Consider the following 16568-nt stretch of genomic DNA (forward strand, 5'->3'; position numbering starts at 1 on the left):
GCCAGGGGCGGGCCTCGGCCCTGGAGGCTCTCGGCCACCTCTCCGTGCTCCCTCGCACGCCCCGCCCCGTGAGAGGCCGCGTGACAGACCTGTGGGCCAGCCAATGGCAGGCACTCCGCCTCCCACCCCCCCCGCCCCCGCTCAGCTCGCTGCACGTGTGCGGCTCGCTGCCAGCCAATTGCCGCGACCTCAGCCTCGCGCTCCGCCCCGCGCGCCGTGGCCGTTTGAAGTGACTAATTTCTGTCATATGACTGAGGCGCCCATGGGGGTGGCGGGGCGGCGGTAGGAGCGGGGGCCTCCGGCGAGCTCCCAGCTGAGCGACCCCGGTGTGGCGGCGGCCAGCATGGCCCCCACCCTGTTCCAGAAGCTTTTCAGCAAGCGGAGCGGGCTGGGCGCGCCGGGCCGAGACTCCCGCGACCCGGACTGCACGTTCAGGTAGGGCGTCGCGGGCTCCCGAGGGGTCGCGGCCTCGGGTGGGGCATGCGGTCCAGTGCCGTCTTCGCTCGGCTGTTTACGTCCTGGCCGCGCCACGCGCCGCGTTCCCGCGCCCTAGCGCTGTGGCCTCGGGAGGCTGGCGGGTCGCACGCTGCCGGGACTACGACCTCACCGCAGGCCTCCGGGGCCGGCCCGGGAGCTGCTCCCTCCCTGTGATCAGCCGCCCTCAGTTGGCTTTGTGCAGCCAGCCGCGCGTTTTGGCCAACCTGCGGAACGCTGAGGAGGCTGGCGGAGCGAGTGGGCAGGCTGCCGGTCTGTCAGGCTTCTTGGAAACTAAAATTGGAGCTGTGCAGTTATCGAGCTGAGCGACCTTAGTGTTATCGAAGGAGAAATGCGAAACCCAAGTGGTTAGGGTTACTACTGACTGGACTCGAGGAGGACCTGAGTTAGAACTGTCGAATTTTCTTTCCCCTTATACCTCTTACCGAAAATGAGTCCTTTGGAAAACGGTAGCAGAGTGTGTGTGTGTGTGTGTGTGTGTGTGTGTGTGTGTGTGTGTGTGGTATCGCAAGCTTTGTTCGTTTCTGATTACAGTACCTGTTGCTGGTACAGTAACTTTTTAGAATTGTCAGATTTTTTAGAAGCTTGGCTGAACGGTTAAATTCAGCCGTGGAATTGTATTGGAAGAAGACACTGTTGTGTCTTCCATAATGCGCTGTGGAAACTTGCACATGTAACTAGGCCAAATGTCACACATAACACAAACTTGGCAGTATAGCAGAGAACCCAGTTAATTGTACAGTAGTAGTAAAGGGAAACTGTCAAATTTTGCAGCAAGCCAAGTGTAAGATAATTGCTCTACACAGGTTTTAGTATTCTTGAAATTGTCCACCCTGTTAACAGCGAAGATTACATCAGAAACTATGTATGAAACTGAGTATTAAATGGCAGGTAATTTAACTGATATTTAAAGCAAGAAAGAGGTCAGTTGTTACCTTTTTGGAAATGCTTAATAAAAAGAGGTTTCAACTCTTCTATTCTCATACTGGGAAGTAAATGTCTTGCGCCACGGTCATCTGACATTTGTTTTTCCTTTGAAAAAACGAAAGTGCAGATAACACTAGATAATACATGAAGACACCTAGGGACTCAAGAGACCCAGGAAGCAGGCTCTGGAGAGAGATTTAAAAGGTGATATTTGAATAGGCAGCTGTTTATTTCTATGCAAAGACTGACTTTGCATAACCAAGGTTACAAGAGTCTCAAGTCATTAATGTGAAGAAAATCTACTTTTTGAGTAAGTGTTCTATATGGTTGTGTAATACTTTCCGGCTGCCAAAACTTTCTCATCAGTTATCTCATTTGATGTTTCCCAGTAACCTTGTGAGGTAGAGCAAGTAGCAATGTAGATAACTTCATAATCCTTTTTCCAGTGTGGAAGTCCAATACCTGCAGTTCATCATAAAAGCTTGCTATGAAAACAAGATGTGTACAAGTGTAATGTGAGAAAATGAACATTCTGAAACACATACCTTGTGACTTGAGATCTAATTAACCCAGCTTTAAAAAAGCTTCCTTGAGCTATAATTTAAATGCAATAAAATATGAATATACATAAAGGTACAGACTCACCACTCCACTGAATCTTCACAACCTTTCCATCAACCTAAATTTTCACTTTTCCTCAGTCCTTAACCCCTTTTCACCCAAGATAAAATTTGATCTACCTTGTCATTACAGTTTTGGCTCTTTGAACATTTCATATAAATGTAGTTATAACTTACATAGCCACATGTCTGGCTTCCTTTCACCCAGAATGATGATTTTTGAAGTGTATCTTGGATGTTACCTTTTTAGTAGTTCCACCCATCTATTTAAGTAGGTGTTCCATTGTGTAGATATGGTACAATTTTTGTTTTGTTTTTCTGTCACACTGTGTGTGTGGTGTGTATTTATAATTTTGCATGTGTGTGGGTGCTTGTGGAGTGCTGAATTTGATGTTTCGAATCCTCTTCGATTGACTGTTCAGCTTATTAAGACAGGGTCTCTTAGTCACACCCAGAGATTCCCTATGTTACTGGTCTAGTCAGCCAGTGTGCTCTGGTGATTCCCTTGTTCTGCCTTCTGGAGCTGGAATAACAGGTGACAGGTAATGCCTACCTGGCATTTCTGTGGGTTTCTGGGTTCTGAACTTCCTCACACTTACTGGGCAAGCAATTTAACCATTTGGTCATGTCTCCAGCCTCACAATTTGTTTATTCACTTATCAGTTAGAGGATACAAGTCTGCTGTGAATATTTGTGTATGAATCTTTATTTAGAAATAATTTTTTGTTTCTGGGTATAGATACTGAGCAGAAGAGTTGCTTGCTCATGTGCAGAGTGTTATTTTTTTTAAAGTTTCCAAAATTTTCCAAATATGCTTGTTTTATAGTTCCATTAGCAATATATTAAAATTACTTTTGCTATAGATCTCTTCTGTACTTTAAAATGTTTTAAGAAGATGAATACTTTTTTATTGTGTAGAAACATGACTATCTTAATTTAAATTTTACTGTTGTGTGTGTATGATGTGTGTGAGGGGCATATATATGACACAGTACAGTTGTAAAGGCCAAACGACAACTCTGTGGACTTGGTCCTCTCCTTCTACTTTTCATTAATTCTGGGAATGGAACTCAGGTCACTAGGCTTGTGTGGCAAGTACTTTTAACCTCTGAGCCATCTCACTGATCCCTAATTTTTTTTAGTCTTTTGGTTATAGCTGTTTTGGGGGTAAATAGTACTACTGAATTGTAGTTTTAATTTGCATTTGCCTAAGGTGTTGTCCAGCACCTTTTTTTTTTTTATGTGATAAAAGTTTTGAGTGATTGAAATTGTGTGAGTGTATGTATGTGCACTAGTCAGCTTAAACTGACCAAAATGCATGCTCACATGCTAGTAGCTTAAATTGTTAAGTCACTTTTTAGAAAATATGTGTACGGATGTTTTGCCTGCACATATGTTTGTGCACCATGTGCAATCACTGCCCTCAGAAGAGGAGAAAACATGAGTCCCACAGAACTGGAGTTACAGACAATTGTTAGCTGCTGTGTAGGTGCTAGGAATCAAACCTGAGTACTCTGAAAGAGCTGTTAGAGCTCTTAACCTCTGTGCCATCTCTTCAGACCCTTAAATTATTAAATCACACAACTACCAAGAGGCGGTTCTTAGAGCAGCAATAGTGGTTAGCCACAGTAGGACTTCATTATAGGAGATACCTTTGACAAAGAAACCATAAATATGTTTCTGTTTTGTCTTTCATGGTTACCCCATTAGAAAAGATGTCCAAAAACTGCCACCTTCTTGCTGTTCTTCACTCTTAGGACAGCCCCCACTTAACAGAGTCCTGTGGGCTTGCCTTATCTGTTTCTTGAATTGGGGATGAGTTTGAAAGATAACTTAAAATATTTTTCAGACATTGGTAGAATTGATTTTTTAAAATTTTCTTTCTTTTTTGGTTTTTCGAGACAGGGTTTCTCTGTGTAGCTTTGGAGCCTATCCTGGCACTCCCTCTGGAGACCAGGCTGGCCTACGAACTCACAGAGATCCACCTGCCTTTGCCTCCCAAGTGCTGGGATTAAAGGTGTGCACCACCAATGCCCGGCCTAAAATTTTCTTTTGAGATGAGGTTTCACCATTGTTGTTCAAGCTGACCTCAAACTCACAGACTTCCTACTTCTATTTGGTGGGATTATAGGCCTATGTCACCATGCCCAGCAGTCATTATAGAATTTAGTTCATTTAAAGAATTTGAGAAAGAAGGGGCTGTTCAGAAGATTCTGCTTTGTGTACTTTTCATTAATCTGGAAGTAAAAAAATTTCATGTAAACCTAGTAACTGTATTACTAGTAAAAAGGGTTGCTTTAGGTATTTTTGTCTACAAAACAAAATACAACTCTAATTTGGTGAAGAAGGTTTATTTTAAATGTTTATAGGAAATAATTATTCAAAAGAGAGTTGTCTGTGTTTCTGTTATTTTCCTAAGTTAATGTCTTAGGGTTACCATTATTGTGAGGAAACACCATCATCAAAGCATCTTGGGGAGGGAAGGGATTTGCCTGACTTAGACTTCCACATCACAGTTCATCATTAAAGGAAATAGGACAGGAACTAAAGCAGGGCAGGAACCTGGAGGCAGGAGCAGATGCAAATGCCAGAGAGGAGTGCTGCTTACTGGCTTACTCCCCATGGCTTACGAAGCCTGCTTTCTTTTTTCCTTTTTCTGTTTTCTTTTTCTATTTTTGGTTTTTTGAGACAGGGTATCTTTGTGTAGCTTTGGAGCCTGTCCTGGCACTCACTCTGTAGACCAGGCTGGCCTCGAACTCACTGAGATCCACCTGTCTCTGCCTCCTAAGTGCTGGGATTAAAGGCATGCACCACCACAGCTCTTGGCCAGCCTGCTTTCTTATAGAACCCCAGACCACCAGCCCAGAGATGGTACCACCCACAAAGGGCTGTACCCTCCCCCATCAGTCAATCACTGAGAAAATGCCCTACAGGCTTTCCTTGATCTTATGGAGGCATTTTCTTAATTGAAGTTCCCCTCTTCTCAGATTTGTGTCTCTTAGTTTGTGTCAAGATAACTTAAAACTATCCAGCACAGTTAGAAACATTTATATTGTCTGTAGGAGGAATTCTGTTGCTAACTACCTCTTCATGGATCTTTCTGTGTGTTCCTCTTGTCTTTCTCCAAACTAATCTCAGTACTTTATAGTATTATAAAAAAAAAGGAAATTCCTAACTAAATCCAAAATTTTCAACTTGACCTGCCAACCTTCTTTTGAGTTGTAGGTGATGTATTTGACCTGTCTTCAGATTCTTACCCCAATGATATTTGTTGATATAGCTTTGAGAAACATTATCATGCAGTGATTTAAGATCTTTTGGTTCTGAAACTAGACTGCTTGATTTTCAAACTGAGTTCTGGCACTTAATTGCCAAGTCTTCAGACTTCATTATTTTTCTTTGCTTTATTTTTTAAATCATCATGAATCTTAGATGCAGTGCTGCTAACTCTTTCTCACATCACTTCTTGGATAGACAGATTATACTTGAAGATTTCCAGCAAAAGGTTTAGAGAACTTGTGCTGTTTATATTACCAGTAAGTTCGCCAATGATTATGTTCTACTGGCTTAGACCTGGACCAATGCTGAAGCATGTGGAGTTGTTCTGATTGTGATAGTATACCTGAAGCTAGGAATATGATCAGGTCTTACACCAGATGTGGCTGAGATTGGGCCAGGAACACTGGAATGAGTCTAGGCACCTGTTACACATAACCTTCTTAGAGTTGTTCTGAAGAGTAAATAGATACTAAAATGCTAGCATTACCTGAACCCTCATTTCCCAGAGTTCTCCCTCTCTGCACCCCTCCTTTCTTCCCTCTCCCATGTTTCTCTTTTTGTTGTTTTGGGGGTTTAGTGGTTTTACTAAGAAATGTCTTCCATAGATCAGGCATTTGAACACTTGGTTCCCCAGGTGGTGGTACTGTTTGGGGAGATTCAAGAGGGTCAGCCTGCTGTAGGAAGGCTTTGAGGCAGACTTTGAGAGTTTAAAGCCTTGGTACCCACTTCTAGTTTACCTTCTCTGCTTTGTGCTTGTTAAAAGATGTGATATATTAGCTTCCTACTCCTGCTGCCATGTGTGCTGCTTATTGCTATGCTTCCCTGCCTCAATGGCCTCTTAACTCTATGGAGCAGTAAAAGCAAACTCTCTTCTATAAGTTTATGCCTTGTCATGGTAGTTTATCAGAGCAACAGCAGAGTAATTAATACAGGTTTTGTTTTGTTTTGAGACAGGCTAGCCTGTAACATGTATTAATAATCCTTTTGCAGTGGCCTTCTGAATTCTGGGAATGCAGGTACACACCACCAGGCCTGGCATCCTAGTTTCTCCTTTTCATTCTTTCTAGTTTTTTGTTTGGATGTCAGATTTCATTAGAGTCTTTGGTATTTATTGAGAATAATCTGATTTGTATGTTTGTACATTGTTTTGAGCACTGTGATGACAATTTTTTTTATTTTAAAAGTGTGTGTGTACAGTTGTGTGTAGGCCAGAGGTTGCTGATGGTAGGGGCTTTTTCATACTTTTTTTTTTTTTTTTTGAGGCAGGATCTCTTTTTTTTATTTAAAAGATTATCATTTTATATACCAATCCCAGTTCCCTGTCCCCCTCTTTGCCCCCCTCCCCCCATCCACTCCTCATAGGGAATAAGGCCTTCCTTGGAGAATCAACAAGGTCTGGCATACCAAGTTGAGGCAGGATGAAGCCCTTTTACCCCTCCTCCCCAGGTCTCTTTATATAGCCTTGGCTGTCCTGGAACTCACTATGTTGACTAGGCTGATTTCCAAATCACAGACATCTTGCTTGTTTCTGCCTTTCAAATGCTGGCATTAAAGACCACAATACCCAGCTTCACACCTTATTTTTTGAGAAAAAGTAGCTCACTAAACCTGAAGTTTATCATTTCAGATAGGCTGGCCATTGAGCTTGAGGAATCCACTTGTCTCCAGCTCTTCCCTCTCCCATAGCACTGAGGTTACATGTGCTGGCTGCAATATCCAGCTTTTTACCTGGGTGGTAGGGGTTGAACTGAGGTCTTTATGCTTGCATAACAGGCACTTTACCAACTGAGACATCTCCCTGCCCTCCTATTTTTCTCTAAAGCTTCAGTAGAGCAGAGCATAGTGATCTATAACTATAGTCAATTCAAGATGCAGAGGCAAGAGGATTGTTGCAGATTTGAAGCCTGTGTGGTCTACATTGTGAGTTCTAGGCCAGCCATGTTAATACCCAGTTTCAGAATATAAAAACCAAAAAGTGTAATAGAACCTTTATTTCTCCTTTTCCCCTCTTTCTTTTCCTCTTCATGCTGTAGATGGATCCCTAGTCTTCATACATGTTAGGCAAGTGTTCTACCGTGGAGCCACATCCCCTAGTCCTTGGGTATTGTCTTCTTGTGATGTAAAATTGCACTCATTGGTGTCAAAGCTTCACTAGATTTTAAGTTCTATAATAACATACCTCTAATTGATTTACTGCTCTATTTCTGGTGCCTGGCTCAAGAAGAAAGTCACCAAATGTTTGATGAATGAAAAATAAAAGTAACTGGATTGAAATATATATATATATGAATAAAATTCTAAAAAAACTAAGAAATGAAAAATTTTAAATTATGGAATTGAAGAAATTCTAATTTAGTTAAAATTATTCCTATTTTGAGTTATTTGCTTGATGTTAAAGTTTTCTTTGACATTGTTTGCCAATTTAAAGAAAAATTTCATTTTCTTTGTTAAGAATTTTAAGGACAGTCCCATTTCCCAGAATAGATTATTATACTTTCTACTGTATCCCTCATTAACAACTAGAGAAGTATAATCGTGTATTTACTGGTGTCATCCCTGACATTGAGTATTGCTGACTGAATAAAAGAATGAATTAAAAGAGACTGGTGGTCTCTTTTTGGTAATTTAGGGTTTAAAAATACAAGTGGTTTTGAAGAACATTTTTTTCTTCCTGCTTAAGCATTCTAGGCCCTTAGGCCTTGTATAATTGTCAACTGAACCTATTGGGGAGCTGAAGCTGCAGTATAACCTAGCTTTATAAGGACAGCACCAGAGCTCCAGGGACCTGTTTCCTTGTACACACACTGCCTAATACAGAGTGTCCTTTGACACAGTAGCATTCTATTCCAAGCCATTCCAAATGTGGTTGGCTGCTTCATATTCTTCTCCTACTCTCTAATGTAGTGGTTGGAATGACAGGGTTGGAATAAAAATTTGTAGGTGGGATAATGATGATAATAATAATACAATCCATGCTGTATTTGGAGGATGGGATTTTGAGGTTTGTTAGCCTGCTTTTCTCTCTATATAGTCTGTATATAATTTTTTTAAAATGCCATTTATATTAAAAAATGCAGATTGTGAGGTAATGAGAAAGTGAATCAAACATGACCTGTTTATAGAAGCCTCACAATATGGATTTGCTACAAGTTTTTATATTTTGGGTTAATTCTTAGTTTAGAAGCCACAAACTACTCATCTATAACAGTGCAGAAATATAATAGGAATTATTTGTGAATAATCTAATTGTTTAACATTTTTATCAAAGAAACATAAGATTTTGCAAGCCTAAAAATTAATTCTACTTTGATGCTTGCTTGGCAGTCTGATAGTTATAGAATTCTAGATTGAAGGACTAGGGAAATGGTATAGTCAGTGAAGTGCTTGTCACGCAAATCATGAGGACCTGAGTTCATGGTATACCCTTGTAAAAACCTGGGCTTAGTAGCACTTCCTTGTAATACCCTCTTTGGGGAGATGATGACAGGAAGGTCCATGGGTATAGCAGAACTGATGAGCTTCAGGCTCAAAGACCTTATGTCAAAAAATAAGGTGGAGTTAGGTAGGGCTGTTACACAGAGAAACCCTGTCTTGAAAAACTAAAACAAAACAAGAAACAAGAAAGTAAGGTGGAACTCTATTGAGTAAGAGACCAGGTGCCAACCTCTAGCTAGCCAGCACACACTTAAACACATATATCACATACCACATATCACAACAACTCTAAATTGAAATAATTTTAACCTAGAAATTCAAAGACATTATTTGATTGTCTTATGGCTACCAATATTGTAGCTGAGAAATCAAAAAAGACACAGGATTTTCTTCTGGGAATTCTGAATGATCTACCTTGGGTTTTGTTTGGGGATTTTTACAAATTAATTTGCTGGTGTCCATCCTTTAGTCAGAGGCATATAGTTCTTGGGAATGTTCTTATATGATTTTTCACAATCTGTCACTTCTTTTTGGACTTAGTAAGATTTCAAGAGGAGTTTCCTTTGGGTTTCCTGTTTTCTTTTTCTTGCCAATTTCTATCAGATCAGTTTTATATTGTACTTCTAAAATATTTCATAAATATTATTTTGTAGTAAATTATGCAAGTATGTTTTAATTTCAACTATCAAATTTCTAATTTCCAAGGACCTGCTTCTTCTTTCTCCAAGGACTTAATGACCTTGAGTGTGATGTTTGATGTTTTCTAAAGTGAAATACACATGGGTTATGGGTGAAGACTGAGGCTAAGACAGGATGAAGACGACAAACTTGACAGTAGACATCCACCAGCATTTCATTTTCTTTTTATTAAATTTGCTAATGTTGTAGAGTCCTTGCACTGCTAAACCATGCCTGAAAATTCAAAGAAAAGAGTGGTAGTGAGGGTAGATTGAGTTATTCCCATACAGTTTATTTAAATTTGTTTATTTCTGTTTATTTTGCAGTGCTGGGATTGAACTCAATATAGAGCAGGTAGGCACTATACCATTGAGCCACACCCCAGCCCAATTTATGAGCATTTTGATAAAGTCACAGCCGCCGTGTCCCCCCCCCCAAGACAGGGTTTCTCTGTGTAACAGCCCTGACTGTCCTGCCATTTACTCTGTAGACCAGGCTGGCCTTGAACTCTAACTCTGCCTGCCTCTTCCTCCTGAATGCTGGGATTAAAGGTGTGTGCCACCACTGTCCAGCCTCACAGTCTTTTTTTTTTATTATTTTTTTAAAAGTTGTATTGGACATGGTAGTGCTTGTGATTCCACTCAGGAGCCCCTGTCTCATAGAAAGCTGTAACAGAATTGTAATCGAAATCTTATACAACAGTGTGCTATTAACCATCCATAGTAATATGGGATACTTAAAATCGTATTTTCAAGATACATAAGTTATGAAAGATTAGAAATAATGGGTTAAGATAATAAAATATCTAGACAGCAAAAAGAAAGCTGGTATACTTCAGTTGCATCATATAAAACAGAACTTAAAACAAAAAATTACTAGCTGGGCAGTGGTGGCACACACCTTTAATCACAGTACTTGGGAGGCAGAAGCAGGTGGATCTGTGTAAGTTTGAGGCCAGCCTGGTCTACAGAACAGGTTCCAGGATAGCCAAGGCTATACAGAGAAACTCTGTCTTGAAGAAGAAGAAAAAAAAAACAAATTATTTATGATAAATGCAGTTTTATTTGCTAGTCAGTTATAACATGTCTTAGAACTACACAATCTGGTATGGTGACCCATGACTTAATCTGGAAATAGAGTCAAGAAGATCTCTTTGAATTATAGGACTACCAGGGCTACATAGAGAGAGCTTACCTAACAACAAACAAATGAAAAGAACCAAAATAAATAAAATAGAAATATATAAAACAGAAATGGGTGCTGGAGAGATGGCTCAGTGGTTAAGATTACTGGCTGCTTTTCCAGAGATCCTGAGTTCAATTCCTAGCAACCACATGGTGGCTCACAACTATCTGTAATGGGATCTGATGCTCTCTTCTGGCATCCAGGCATACACACAGACAAAGCATTCATACCTAAAAAACCAAAACAAAACAAAACATTAAAATGGATAAAATGGCATGCCTAATAGGTGATTTTTGACATTCTTCTCCTGCTTGTTGAGGATACAGTAGCAAAACAATTTGAGACTACAAATTATTATAGAGGTGGGCATGATGGTGCCTGGTCATAAAAATCAAAAAGTAACAAACTCTTAAAAACAAAACAAAACACTTATTTGATGTACATACATGAGTGTTCTACTTAATATTTTTGGAAAATAAATCCAAAGAAAATAGAAGCAGTTAAGCTGTAGGAGTCAAATTAATGAACTAGAAATGATTGCATAGGAGAGAATTAACAGAAAAAAACTGAAAAGATTTCTTTGAAAGAAATGAACTTGCCTACCCCATCCCCAAAGATGACACTTAGGTAAATAATCATAATTTTAAATGAAATTTTTCTACAAATAAGAAAAGGTAAGAGAATATTGTTAACATTTAAAAATTTTAAAATTATTTTTAATTGTATATTGGGAATGGAGTATATGCACATTAGTACAGGTAGCTGGGAGTGTGGAAGCTGAAGCTTCAGTTACAGGTAGTTGGTAGCTGCTTTTTGTGTGTACAGTATGTGCTCTGAGCTACTGAGCCATCTCTGTAGTCTGTTGTTAGTATTTGTAATATTCATTCCACGCAGAATTTTAAGGACCATATAGAGTTATACTCACTAATTTACTCCTCAAGACAACTAACCAAACTGAGTAATAGTCTCATTTTATAGATGCGGGAGCTCATCAGAAGCACTCAGAAATTAAATAATTTTCTCAATGGTAACACAGTGGTTCTCAACCTTCCTCTCCTTTAGTATAGTTCCTTGTGTAGTGGTAACCCCAACCATAAAATTATTTTCATTGCTATTTCATAACTAATTTTGTTGTTATGAATCATAATGTAAATATCTGTGTTTTCCTGTGGTCTTAGCTAACCCCTGTAAAAGGGTCATTTGACCCCCAAAGGGGTTTTTACCCACAGGTTGAGCACATGCCATAGGCAGAACATGGAACATGGCTTGTCCCTTTTGAAATGCATGCTGGAGTTTAACCCCCCCTTTTTTTGCATATTATAAGGATGGAAATTAACCCAACTGTGTTTTTAGAGGTGTGGCCTTAAGGTGGTGATTAGGATATTAGATAAGACCATCAGACTGGAGGCTACATGATTGAACATTAGTAGCTTTATAAGAAGAGAAAGAAAAGATCAAAGGAGGTTCGATTGTGTACTTCTTGCCCCTTGCCCTGCACTGCCTTGGGACTCTGCCCACAAGAACCCTATTACGACCTGAACTGTGAACTTAAATAAGCCTTTCTTTTTATAGTTTACCCAGTGACACTAACAACAGGAAAATGAACCAATGTAGAAAATTAGAATATAGGTTGTTTTTAAGTTTGGGTGTTTGTTGGTTGAACTTATGGTAAGTTATTAAATTTATGTGTCTCTATTTCTCAGTCTGTTAAGTGAAATAAGACTTCATCAATTTATTAGAAGGATTTATCTAACATCCTTCCAGCAATACTTGGCATATTGATTGTTATTGTTCTTGATTAAAGGAGAAAGCCTACATGATTAGTCAGTTGATATAGATTTATTTATTTGACAAAACTCAGCTTCCATTTGTTGCTTTAAAAAGCTTGTAGTAAATTTAGAATGGATGTTTTCTTAACGTTGGTTAGATTAAATGATTCAACCAAAACTATAGCCAACTTAGTTTGGTAAAGAGTAGTGTACACATTGACATTGGCTGGCAAAATGTTGGACTAGTACAGCTATTAACAAGAATGTGGAGCAGTGAGAACACTTGCATAGTCCTTTTAGAAGTATAAATTTGTAAAGGCATTTTGGAAAGTGATCTGGCTTTGTTTAGTGAAGTAGAAAAAGCTCATATTCTATTCTCCAAGACAATTCTTCATTTCTTGCAGGATTTTTATATTATCTAACTCTTGGATACTGCCACAGTACCGTTGTGGCTGTAAATAGCATTCACATGTTTTGTGTCTAGACCTAAGATTAGAAGGGTAGTGTGAGTTCTTCATGTGCAAACAGTCCATCCAATCCCTAACACTTTTGTGAAGGGAGCTGCCTTAGAGAGTAGCAGAACCTACAGTAGACCTTAAGTCAGAAGGAAACTGTGTTAAGTTCTTGTTTAGTTTCTTTTTTCATTCCCTTCTCCCTCCCTCCCTTCTACCCCGTCTTTTGTCATATTCTGGCTAATTTATTCCAGTACACACTCCCCTGTGTGTAAAGAAATTTTGATTCTGTGACCAGGAGATAAATGTGGAAAATTTTAACAGGAATACATACAATGTGATTTCTAGGTTGTAGTGTAAATATTTCAGAGTAGGAGGGAGAGTCATTGTTTAGAGTTAACAGAATCCAGTTAAATGGCTGTAATGACTTAGGATATTAAGTATTTTCTTCTTTTCTGATAAATTGGTCAGGAGATGTTTTGGATTTTATATTTTTCTTTTTCTTTTTTCCCCCACTCCCCCCCTTTTTTCTTTTTTCATGGGGGTAGGAATTTGGTTTCTTATTTTATAACTGCTACCTTATTTTGGTCTCGTTTTACTTCTAAACTATACTGGATCTCTGGGATCCACTGTACCTTATAAATATACTGAGAGGGCTGATGGTATTGCTTAGTGGTAAAGCAAATGCTTCACATGGATGAGTCCCTGAGTTCAATCCCCAGTAATTACGTCAGTGGGATAATGTGCTCCCCAGGGGCCATAGACTTGTCTAACAAAAACTCCCAATGCCAGACAAGGGGATATCTCTCTTGGAGCTGTTGGTCAGCGGGGTTCAAGAGACCCCCAAAACAATAGTCCAGTGCAACAAGGTAAGACCCTATTGCTGAAGATACTATACAATTTGGTTACAGGAGTTGGAGAAATCAGGCTGATATTGACATGGAAACCTTTTCCCTGAGGATTAGCTCTCATTTGTCAAAAGGTACTCTGCAAGCTGCCAGAGGAGAAATGTTGTCAGCAGTCCCTACCCAGCTGTAAAGCCTGAGAGTAACAATGATGAGACTGGACAGTAGGACATCTCCAGTGGTACAACAGTAGTACTTGTATCTTGGGGGCAACCTGTGTAATTGGACCTAAAGTCTCAATTGAGGTTCCTCTTTCCAGATAACTCTAACTTGTAACAAGTTAACAAAACACTAGTTAGGATAAGAGCACAGCTCCAAACAGAACATCTGTAACATACTCCTTCATTTAGGGCTCAGAGACCATCTTAGAAGAGGGGTTGGAAAGATTGTAAGAGCCCGATGAACAAGATAACTAGTGCATGATAGTTTCTTCTGGACAGGGATGTTGCTTCCATGAACTCTCAATAATATGACTGCCTTAAAGACCCACAAAGACCATAGCAGTCTATATGCTGGCATGGAGGAAATTTTAATAAGGTCGTGTCCCTAAATGAAGACCTAGGTAGTCAGTGGCTGCTGAGGGAAGGAGACTTTGGTTTTGGTTTTGTTAGTTTCTTTGTTTTCAGAGAAGAAATTCCATTCCTAAATGATCAGTCCTCAACCCTAAACACATGCAAATAAGGGCAACAGCAATTGAACTTTTAAAATTGTGTGTGTGTGTGTGTGTGTGTGTGTGTGTGTGTGTGTGTGTACATATAGAACAAAAATAAATACAGAAGAAGAGCTTGTACAAAGAGAGTGGTTGGAGGACAAGAGAGGAGTTGGACATAGGAAAAGGTAGAAATGTATATGAAATCGTCAAATTAAGATGTAAGAATGTTAACTATATAACTATATAAGTTACATACATACTATTAATTCTCAACTCCTACTGTTTGTGTTAAAACCATCAGGGAAGCACTGAAAGATTTTTATTCCTGGGCCCCCCTTCAAACCAGTTATACCAGCAGTTTAGAATCAATGGCCAAGGGAAAAAAAAAATGATCTGGTATGGTGTCTCAGTGGGTAAAGGAGCATGCTTCCATGTCTGACCACCTTAGTTTAGCATCAGGACCTCCATGGAAGGAGAGAACCAACTTCTACATGTTGCCCCCCCAACCACCTCATACACTATATACACACATAAAATAAATGGAGTAAAAAAAAAAAAAGAAAGAAAAGAAGGTAGAAGAAACAAAGATGGTGCCATTAGTTAGACACTACAGAACTTTTAGGTCCAAATGATGACAGGTCTCATCCCATCCCCCAAAGAAAAAGGAGGGGAAAAGAAATGAGCATTGTAACTGGATTACTTTTGAGATAATGGTAAAACCCATGTTCTAGAGAATTAAATCATGTTCCCCTTATAGAAATTAGAACTAGTTTTAGATCTGCTTCTTCTAAATTAAGATTTTTTTCTTTTTTGGTGCTGGTCCCTCTTTAGTTAATTAGCCCCTGTGATATATTTTTATTCTTTTAAATCTGTATTATTGAAGTAAGATGCATTTAATAAATAAAATATGCACTTCTAAATACATAGCTTATCATGTCTTTATTTTTCATATTTTGTGATGTTTTGATATTTGAGGCCTTACTATCTTTGGAAACCACCCCTCCCAGAGCTAGCTAATTTATATATACAGATGCTTGTGTGTATGTATGCATATATGTGTGTATATATACATATATAAGTGGATATGTGGGGTATGTATGTATATAGCAGAGAACTACTTTATGGGGAGTATGCCTTTCATTTGCAAACAGCTAAGTTCAAGGCTAGCATGGACTACTTAGCTCAAGAAATTCTATTTGAAAAACCAAACATGATCAACTTCCCCCTCTAAATATGCAAACAAGTTGAACCTAACTCCCCAGTTCCTCCTTTTACCCTGGGTCTCTATTCTGCTGTAACCACCCCAGGCCAGGTATCACAACATAGGATTTTTGGCCATACTTTGGAGACACTGAAGTTCCTCAAACTAACCAGCCTTGCCTTAGCTCATTCTTCTCTATGGAAGCCACATTAAAGGGCCTGGGCACTTTTCTATGTCTTACCGCCTTATTCACCTTGGCACTTCATTTGCCAAATGGGTAAAGTTGATACGCCTCTTATTTTGGGGGAACTCTTGAGCATAAACTCTTTGCTTCATTATAATCATTTCTGTGTCTGTATCTTTATCCTAACCTTACTTAATTGAAACAAATTCTCAGTACATTTTAAAACAGTATACAATGGGACTTCAAAAATGGCTCAGTCAGTAAATTGCTGCCTCACAAACGTTGAGGACTGAGTTCAATCCCCGGCACCCATGTGAAAATGTTTTGTATGGCAGTGCACTTGTATTTCCAGCACCAGGGAAGCAAGGATGGGTGGGTAGATCCTGGGGCTGGATGGCTACCCTAGTCAGTAATCTCCAGGCCAAGAGAGACACGTCTCAAAGAAGGTAAACAGCGTTCCGGAGGATAACACTGAGGTTGTCCTCTGGCTTCCACATACACACATCACACATGCATTCACGCACATCAGCATACAGAAGTGCCCACATACATGTGAACAAGCATACACTTGTATTAAAAAACAAATAAAACAAACATGTAGCAACCACTGCACTCATGACAGAATTGGTTACATCCAAAGCCCCCCATTATTGCTTTGTAGTTAATAACCACTTTTGATTTTCCCCCAAGACAATCTTATGGTCTGATTTTTCAATCACTATAGATTATTTTTATGCAAATAGAATTTTATGTATTTTTATGTTTTAAAGCAATTTTAGGACGGTT

The 16568-nt window shown here is 39.4% G+C and overlaps 1 protein-coding gene across 2 annotated transcripts in view; it reads left to right on the plus strand.

Annotated features, from left to right (window-relative positions):
* Nucleotides 1-241: 241 nt before the first annotated feature.
* The window catches only part of Fnip1 (folliculin interacting protein 1), an 81004-nt gene continuing 64677 nt past the window's right edge, over nt 242-16568 (plus strand). The window contains exon 1 of one of the 2 annotated variants that reach the window (XM_027427493.2): nt 242-435. In XM_027427493.2, coding sequence (XP_027283294.1) covers nt 344-435 — 92 coding nt within the window. In that variant the 5' untranslated portion in view covers nt 242-343. The remainder of the gene's footprint in view (nt 436-16568) is intronic. The other variant, XM_027427494.2, reaches the window with a different exon arrangement.

Source organism: Cricetulus griseus, chromosome 7, assembly GCF_003668045.3.
Source record: "Cricetulus griseus strain 17A/GY chromosome 7, alternate assembly CriGri-PICRH-1.0, whole genome shotgun sequence".
Classification (NCBI taxonomy): Eukaryota; Metazoa; Chordata; class Mammalia; order Rodentia; family Cricetidae; genus Cricetulus; species Cricetulus griseus.